This window comes from Myotis brandtii, unplaced genomic scaffold (genome assembly GCF_000412655.1).
Source record: "Myotis brandtii unplaced genomic scaffold, ASM41265v1 scaffold284, whole genome shotgun sequence".
Taxonomy (NCBI): Eukaryota; Metazoa; Chordata; class Mammalia; order Chiroptera; family Vespertilionidae; genus Myotis; species Myotis brandtii.
In genome coordinates this window covers 737158-746238 of record NW_005360846.1, presented here as the reverse complement: position 1 = coordinate 746238, position 9081 = coordinate 737158, and the positions used below count along the sequence as shown (strand labels likewise).

At 45.7% G+C, this 9081-nt stretch overlaps 2 protein-coding genes across 2 annotated transcripts in view; one reads left to right on the top strand and one right to left on the bottom strand.

The window, feature by feature from the left end:
• On the top strand, nt 1-2697 carry GSG2 (germ cell associated 2 (haspin); the record flags this gene model as incomplete). Its single annotated transcript, XM_005869035.2, has 1 exon — nt 1-2697. A coding segment is annotated over one exon (1881 nt), but the record flags the coding sequence as incomplete, so codon positions are not given.
• ITGAE (integrin, alpha E (antigen CD103, human mucosal lymphocyte antigen 1; alpha polypeptide)) overlaps nt 1-9081 on the bottom strand; it is a 61233-nt gene that overhangs the window by 8845 nt on the left and 43307 nt on the right. Inside the window, exons 21-26 of the mRNA XM_014541935.1 lie at nt 6784-6916; nt 5026-5124; nt 4449-4528; nt 3488-3565; nt 2919-2982; nt 2735-2842 (exon numbers count right to left, since the gene is read on the bottom strand). Of these exons, the coding sequence (XP_014397421.1) occupies nt 2735-2842; nt 2919-2982; nt 3488-3565; nt 4449-4528; nt 5026-5124; nt 6784-6916 (562 nt within the window). The remainder of the gene's footprint in view (nt 1-2734; nt 2843-2918; nt 2983-3487; nt 3566-4448; nt 4529-5025; nt 5125-6783; nt 6917-9081) is intronic.

Here is a 9081-nt window from a genome sequence, read left to right as displayed (position 1 = left end):
CTGGGCACCAGTGCCTCCCTGTTTAGCTCCCCAGCCTCTCCCGGCCCCGGCCCCGGGTCCCCAGCGCCGGGGGACAGTGTCATAGGTACCGGCCCCTCTACCTCTCTGGATGCCACCTCTCCGGACCAAGCACCTCATTCCTGCTCCCAGGAGGCAGCAACAGGAGGAGGCGGGTTCACCAGCTTGGCCCGCCAAGCTCGTGCCAGCCTCACGTCAGCTCTCTTTAGCCTTACGGACTCGGGGAACCCTGAGGATTCTGAGTTTGGGACAGGTGGGAAGGATATGAGGGAGTCCCGCTGTGCAAGGGAACTGATGGGGAAGAGGCTGGAGAGCCCAGCTTTGTCAAGCAGGCGGAGGAAGAGGGCCACAGACAAGGACTCTTGTCGAGAGACTGGGGCTCAATGGGCTGTTCCGACAGAATGTGGGGAGGCCAGTGGTTGCAAGAGCTGCAAAGGACCCGGGAAAACCAACAGGCCTGAGAGAACTGGGCCAGGCCAGAAAAGGAAACATCGGGAGGCAGTAGAAACCTCCCTCCTCCATCACGACCAGTTTAAAAAGGGCCACAGGATGGGCAAAGATTCACTCCTTACCCAGGACCTGACTCCATTACAGAATGACTGCTCTTGGACCAAAGCCAGGGCTTCCTTCGGTTTCCATAAGAAAAAGGTCGTGACCGCTGTGTCAGAAGTGAGCAACAACGCTACTACCAGTTCTCCCCCGGGGTCCTTCGTGTCCGAATATTCAAACCCTCCTGTCCTGAACAAAACAACAAGCAGTGCCCCGTCCCCTTGGCACTCCTCTTCCATGTATTTGCTCACCCCCTTAAAGACACTGCATGTCGCAGACCAAAAGGCATCTGATGCTGAAAAGGTTTATAGGGAATGCGACCAGGAGGGTCCTATCCCCTTTAGCTCTTGCCTTTCCACGGAGGAACTGGAAAGCTGTGAGAAGATTGGGGAAGGAGTGTTTGGGGAAGTGTTTCAAATAATTGCTAATTGTACACCAGTAGCCCTAAAAATCATTGCCATTGAAGGACTGGATTTAGTCAATGGAGCCCATCAGAAAACTTTTGAGGAAATCCTCCCCGAGATCATCATCTCCAAAGAGTTGAGCCTCCTGTCTGATGCTGCATGCCACCGCACAGACGGCTTTATTGGGCTGAATTCAGTGCACTGTGTTCGTGGACCTTACCCTCCCTTGCTCCTCAAAGCCTGGGATCACTATAACTCAACCAAAGGGTCTGCAAATGACCGGCCTGACTTTTTCGACCAAGACCAGCTCTTCATTGTGCTTGAATTTGAATTTGGAGGAATTGACTTAGAGCAAAGGAGAAAGACGTTGTCCTCCATAGCTACTGCAAAGAGCATTCTGCACCAGCTCACCGCATCCCTTGCCGTTGCAGAGGCATCGCTGCACTTTGAGCACCGAGACTTACACTGGGGGAATGTGCTGTTAAAGAAAACCAGCCTCAAGGAAGTCCACTACACCCTCAGCGGGAAGACAGGTACTATCCCCACCTGTGGGCTGCAAGTCAACATCATTGACTACACCCTGTCGCGCTTGGAGCGGGATGGGGTCGTGGTTTTCTGTGACATTTCCATGGATGAGGACCTTTTTACAGGTGAAGGTGACTACCAGTTTGAGATCTACAGGCTAATGAAGAAGGAGAACAACAACTGCTGGGGTGAATATCACCCTTACAGTAATGTGCTCTGGCTACATTACCTCACAGATAAGATTCTGAAGGAAATGGTCTTCAAGAGGAAATGTAACACCCCTGCCTTGAAGCAAATAAAGAAAGACATCATACATTTCCATGGGACAATGCTGAACTTCAGCTCTGCCACTGACCTGCTCTGCCAACACAGTCTATTTAAGTAAGTCAAAGGTGCCTTACCGCCCCAAAGGGAGAGAGACCACTAGCCTCGAAAGCCCGCAGTGTTGTTTTCGATCTCTATCCCCAGGGGAGGGTGAAATTCCTATTCTAATCAGCTTTTCAAACAAGAATTTTGTTTCCAAGTGGAAACTGAAATGTTTGTGGAAATCTTTAAACAGCAAACATTCTTTAAAAATGAACTACATGTGAGAACCAGTGTTTACAACTTTTAAGCCCTCTTTCTGTCAGCAGAGTCTATTCTGTAGGTTTCTCTCCATTTTTTCATTTTTGAGCCTTGACACTTTATGTAGCCTAAGAGGGAAAAAAAATTCAGGAAAGCTCAAGGTCTCAGCTGTCATACTAATCAGAGCCTATAGGTATTGGCAGGCTGGCTTTGGGAACCATTCTACAGCTCAGGAGTCAACCGAGGGCAAAGAGGCTGTAGCAAAGCAGAGACCAAGACAGACAGATTGGAGGGAGAGAGAAAGGGAAGATGGTAAGACAGTTTATAGGAGACGTTCAAGAAATGCCATATATTTATCAAGCTCATTTGCCAGTCACAGAGAAGTAGAATTTAACAATTTCCAACAGGAAAATAAATGTCTCCATGGCTACTAAAAAAGTTTTGAGTTTTTGCTTATTTTTTATCAAGGGAAGTAAACACATATTGCTTTAAGAGGTGGGTGGTTGATAATCCTTCTGAACATGACTTTGATAATTTACTCCTAATGTGTTCTCAGGTCAACTAATCTTGTTTTTACTCTTTTTCTAGAACTCTAGTTTTTATACCTTTAAGAATCTGTAGTCACTCTGAAAAGAGATGCAATTGTGATAGAGTCAAGAACCGCCTCTAAGTACCTGTGTCTTTGTCAGGTTCTTCACTCTTATAAGCCGGAGCCCTTGTATTTTAATTGGAACACAGATTTGCAGCTGGAATTCGGCTCCAAAGAAGTTTTCCCCATGGATCTGCAAAGAGTAGGAAGTCAGAGTTGGTGTTGCTTTGCCACTTGTAGCTTTGCAATAATAAGTACTAAGCACTTACATTGAAGGAGAATTCTTTGTGATCAGAAAGCCCCTGGCTTGTGTTCATGTACATCACTGCTGGTCTGCAATTGAGAGGACATGTGTTAGCCTCAGGGCCCCCTTGTTTTAAGTGAAGCTGAATGCTACTAGTTGGGTACATTAGCACCAGATCCTTAAGAGGAATCAAAGCTAAATATTAACATGTAAATTGGTGGTAGGGCAGTTGGGAGCGGGCAGAATATTTGAATAGTATATATTTGGGCTGGTTCTTTATCTAATTATCATTCTTCAGAGTGGCCTTACTTTTCTCCTTCCTTCCTTTTCAATCCCATAACCCCTCTCTTCTTCCCTTCTTAGCATCATGTCAGGACCCTTTTGTAGCAAGACCAGTTGACAATACTACTTTGAATACTACCATGGGCTTCTAGGAACCACTGTTAGTGTCCTAGAGATCGATGGGAGCCTGAGTTTTAAGCAGCCTCTTCTCAAAGAAAGGCAGTCCCCATATCCAGCCTGCCCACCAGTTCCACCCACAAGAGAGAATGCTCCAAACTGTCCCCTAGGTGTTGGCCCCTTGGAGGTGCTTACTTGGGAAGAACTGCAATGAAGGCATGCTTGAAGTGAAGTCTGTGGGTCTCTCTGACCAAAGAGCTTCTTCCATTGGCACTAAGAAATAAGAGTGTCAGTGCACAGCACACCTGCTTTGTACATATGGCCGCTTCTATACCTTGGCTTCCCAGGGTCGTCAGGGGTCAGATAAGAAAAGACTCTTGGAAATAAGCAGAGTGCAGAAGAGTTGCTAGAAGTCCAGGCTTGGCGAAATTGATTTAGAAGGGTTTCTCAACCTCAACAATATTAACATTTTGGGCCAGATAATCCACTGTGAGAGGCTGTCCTGTATATTGTAAGATGTTTAGCAGCATCCCTGGTCTCTACCCACTAGATGCCAGTAGGACCCCCCCATGTCGTGTCAATCAAAAATATCTTCACGTAGCCCTGCCGGCATGGCTCAGTTGTTGGGCGTCGACCTATGAGCCAGGACGTCACAGTTCAATTCCTGGTCAGGGCACATGCCCGGGTTGCTGCAGACTCGATCCCCAGTGTGGGGTGTGCAGGAGGCAGCCAATCAATGATTCTCTCTCATCATTGATGTCTCTCTCTCCCTCTCTCTTCCTCTCTGAAATCAATAAAAGTATATTTTTTAAATATATATCTCCAGGAATTGCCCCTGAGGGACAGTATCACCTTTATTTGAGAACCCTTCCCCAACACCATATCCCATCCTACCCCCAAACATAGAGGTTTTGCAGATGAAAGCTTCCCCAAAATTAAATGAACCAGAATTAGAACTCCAGTCCAAGGCTCATTTTTCCACACTATACCGGAGTTTTACTTTGTGTATCAATAAAAGAATGTTTAAAAATATTTGATAACCATGGGGACACAGGTGCCTTCTCTGGGCTCACTGAAGTCCCCTTCTCGGGCACGTGGGAGGAAGATTTCTTCCAGGGCCGTAGCCTGGGTCTGCTGTGGCACAGACACTACTTACTTTGTGATTGTCACAGTGATGTCAGCTGTCCTGTTTGGGAAGGCACTCTCCTCTAGCTGCCAAACTACTGAAAAGTTTGCCTATTTTGAAAAAAAGAGAGAGAAAAAAAAGTCACTTCTCTATACCACTCACAATTCAAACTACTTCCTACTAACGAGACAGACCTGGGAAATAGTTTATATTGCTCACATTTTTGTATCATAGGCTTCCACATTTGTTATTCCATGTCACCTTCTTATTCCCCTTTACAACTGAGCAAACATTTCAGAGATTCTCACAGCACAAAGATCCTCCGTGGCACGTCAGGGACTCGCCTCAGGACTAATAACTTTGGGTCTGATGACCCTTCCATACTACGTGCTATTTCACTCTGTAGTGAGCCAACAATTTGTCTGGCTGTATTCCCCCACCCACCTCTCCCTACTTTCAGAGCCGACTTGGCAGTTCTAAGCACAGCTATGGATTGACTGTACAGTGAAGGGAAGCATGGGACCACAACTGAGATTCCAATGGGACAGGAAAGTAGAAGACACCAACTCCGGGGTAGTGAGACAAGTCAGCCAATCAAAACACTCACAGATGCCCTCCTGAGTATGGGGTGACCAATCTTGCACTTCATGACCTGGACAGAAGCAGCTGGCTTAGGGTCATCACACTGAATATTTGGGGAAGGAGGCTGTTAACACAGAAAACACTGTTCTTAAAAGGTAAAAAAGAAAAAGCAGTTTTCTCACACCAATTTAGCATCATTTCCTCATTTTTTTTCACATTCAAGACACCTTGCCCAGAGCTGAGGACACAAATCAGACTTGGTCCCTGTCTTCCTCGCAAGCTGGGCAGGAGGGCTCAGTGGTAGATGGTTGAGGAATTTAAATACAAGGCCTAAGGAGTGGTTCTGTGAGAGGTACAGAGAACAGCAGTAGAGGAAGATGAATTTCAACTTGGATGAATGAAAGTCTTCCTAGGGAAGGAGACATTTGAATTGGGCCTCGGGCCAATGTAAGTTTAACATAACTAAGATGGACTAGAAGGCTAGCATGAGCCCCAGCACCACCACGCTGCCTTTTTCAATCATGGTTCCTTATCGGGACCACTGAATACAGAGAATAATTTGAGCATCTGCTTTTTTTCTTTTTTAACTACTATTTTCTTAATTCTCCAAGGAGGGTGCATCACCAGTTCCATTCTGGATGGTCAGGAGATCATTTCATTCTTTCCATATAATGGATGCTGTCTTAGGCCAAATAGCCTAAGACCTTCAGGGACAGACCGTAGTCTGACAAAGCCGAGTTTATTGATTCATTATAGAGGAAAACTTCACTGGTGTGTCTTACCAAACAAAGGAAAAGACAGTTACTGAAGGGCTCCGGGGAAGGGTGGTGGTGAGGTGAGATGTCAATGGAGCAGTGTTTTGATAGGTTAAAAATAAAGCAGGGCTGTGTGTAAAAGGGTCACTCAACATCAGGTCTGCACTGCGGAGTGGACCCAGGGACCCATGTCCCTGGGAACTATTCGGATGGATGTGAAGAGTTTTGTCCAGAAATGCTATACGTGCAGCTCTGTACCTCAGGAGGATATAGGCTGCTTCTCTTTGTCAAAGTGACTTAGATTCTCCAGGCAAGCGTGAGGTGGTTTCATAATTACAGATACAACTTCAAAAAGCAAAGTTTCTGATTTCCAAAGACTTTAGAGAACACAGTTGCTCAATGTTATGATACTTTATAGCTGCAGGGTGTCCTTGGGAAAAATACCATTTCCTAGTATCTTGCAGCTGGTTTCCTGTCTGCAATCCCAGGCTGATGAATGGCGGGGCAGACTTTACATTTTAGTCCCAGCTAAGTTATTAGAGATCACTTCTCTCTCAGAACCTGGGTTAGGGAAAGGCTGCGGCAGGGAGGAGTGATTGTGCGGCAAATGGCACCATTGAAGGTTTGTGAGACAGAATGGCATGACTGGATCCATGGCATGTAGTTGGTTGGAGGGGCTTCATCCAGTTAATTTATTTTTTAATATATTTGTATTGATTTCCAAGAGGAAGGGAGAGGGAGAGTGAAACATCAATGATGAAAGAGAATCATTGATCCGCTGCCTCCTGCACACCCCCTACTGGGGATCAAGCCCACAACCCGGGCATGTGCCCTGACCGGGAATCGAACCATGACCTCCTGGTTCATAGGTTGACACTCAACCACTGAGCCACTCCAGTTGATTTAAATCATTTGTTGAATGGACCAAGATGAAGCTGGAGGCAGTTTGGAGGTTGCCATAGAAAAAGAGAGTATGCAGGGAGGAAAAGCCACGAGTGGCATGTCTCCCAAACTGCTGTCATAGTTACCTTTTGTATCCTCTTAAACTGTAAGTTTCTGGGGTAAGTCAAAGCCATGTTTGTCATGTAGGAATCTTCCCCAGAGTTAGTTAGGCTGATGTTCATTGTCAGCTCCTTTGTGACACCCACCACCAATTCCGTCCTGCACAGGGTAGCAAATAGATAAGTGTTACCAGTTTATTCTGTAAAAACCTCGATGCAGTGCAATAACACATTCAACTCACTTCTTAGGTAAATTGCCTAAAGGATATATTTAGCCTAGATTTTCTTCCCCTTAACATAAGCAAACACCTGGACCTCCACACCCACCTCAGTTGCTGTGTGAGATAATAATAATGGCTACCATTTATTTAGTCCTTTCATGTGCCAGGGACTGTGCTAAATGCTTCACATGCTCAGTTTATCCTCATAATAATCCTATGAAATAGGACGGTTATTCTTCATCTTATAGAGAAGGAAACAGAAGCCACAAGAGGCTCACTAATTTGCCTGAGATCTAGCAACCTCAAAAAGGAATTGTGAGAATTGGATCTAAATCCTCTTCTGTTACCAATTCTCTGTGACCGTAGGCAAGGCACTCCCTTACACAAATCCATCCATTTCATATCTATCTATGGAGTAGCTTCCCTGTGCCAGATTCCCTACTCAACACTAGAGTGACAGTGGGTGTGAGACAGACACCATCCCTGCCCCTTTCCTGGCCTTAGCTTTCCCTCCCACAAAATCATTCAGCCCCTTCTCATTTAAAGGCTGTGGTTTAAACCAGGAGTCTGCTCAGCCTGGTGAAGAGAAGACTTGGGGCTTTGTGAGAGTGTCCTTCAGTCTGCTGAGGTGCAGTGGGGCCCCAAAGTGCAGAACAACTACCAGTCATTGAAATCTGTAGGAAAATGTGTCACCGGTACGAAGAAAACTTTTAGCCATCTGACATAGCCAAAGACGGAATACGTAGCTCTGGGAAGCAACCATGTGCTTTGTTGTGTTGTTTTATCACAGCTGAAAAGAGGACAGATTGATTGGAGGGAGAGGGGTCAGATGGATCAGCCTGCTGTGGAGATCCATCTAAGGCAGGGGTCCTCTAACTACGGCCCGTGGGCCACATGCAAATACAAATATTGTATTTGTTCCCATTTTGTTTTTTTACTTCAAAATAAGATATGTGCAGTGTGCATAGGAATTTGTTCATAGTTTTTTTTTAAACTATAGTCCGGCCCTCCAATCTGAGGGACAACAGTGAACTGGCCCCCTGTTTAAAAAGTTTGAGGACCCCTCCTCTAAAAGGACAGTGATGTCAGTGACGCACAAGCCTACAACTGTGAGGTAAATTCAAGAAGAGAAGTCAGTACCGGCCGGTGTGGCTCAGTGGTTGAGCGCTGCCTCTCAGGACTGTTTTCATTGTGTCCCATAGATTTTGGATTGTTGTGCTTTTATTGTCATTAGTTTCCAGGGTGTTTTTAATTTCTTCTTTGATCTCACTGGTAACCCAATCATTATTTAGTACAGGGGTCCTCAAACTACGGCTCGCGGGGCACATGCAAATACAAATATTGTATTTGTTCCCGTTTTGTTTTTTTACTTCAAAATAAGATATGTGCAGTGTGCATAGGAATTTGTTCATAGTTTTTTTTTAAACTATAGTCCGGCCCTCCAATGGTCTGAGGGACAGTGAACTGGCCCCCTGTTTAAAAAGTTTGAGGACCCCTGATCTAAGGGATGGCACATGTCTGAAATAAGACAGTAGTAGTTGGGATGGAGAGAACAGATAGAAACCAGAGATGGTAAGGCTGTGCTTGCAAGCAGAGCACAGGGAGAGAGGACTCAAGGATGAGTCCCAAGGTTATAGTCTGGATGACTGATGAGGGAGAGACCACAGGAGCAAGGGCAGAGGAAGTTGACAGAAGAGTTCAGTCTGGGACATGGTGAGAGTTGTTTATGGGATAACCAGGTAGAGACGTTGAAATGTCAGTTGGATGCACTGTTCCAGAACCCAGGAAAGAGATCTGAGAGTTGTCAGAATATTTTAACAGGGACAGTCTCAGAGGCCCCGAATGCAAACACTGATGTGTGCACACGTGATCTAGACCAGTGGTTCTCAACCTTGGCTGCACATTAGAATCACCTGGGAATCTTTTTAAAATCCTGATTTCTGGGCCTCATCCTCCGGAAATTCTGTTTCTTTGTTATGGGGTGGGGCCACAACATTAGTAACAAAGAAACAGAATTTCCGGAGGATGAGGCCCAGAAATCAGGATTTTAAAAAGACTCCCAGGTGATTCTAATGTGCAGCCAAGGTTGAGAACCACTGATCTA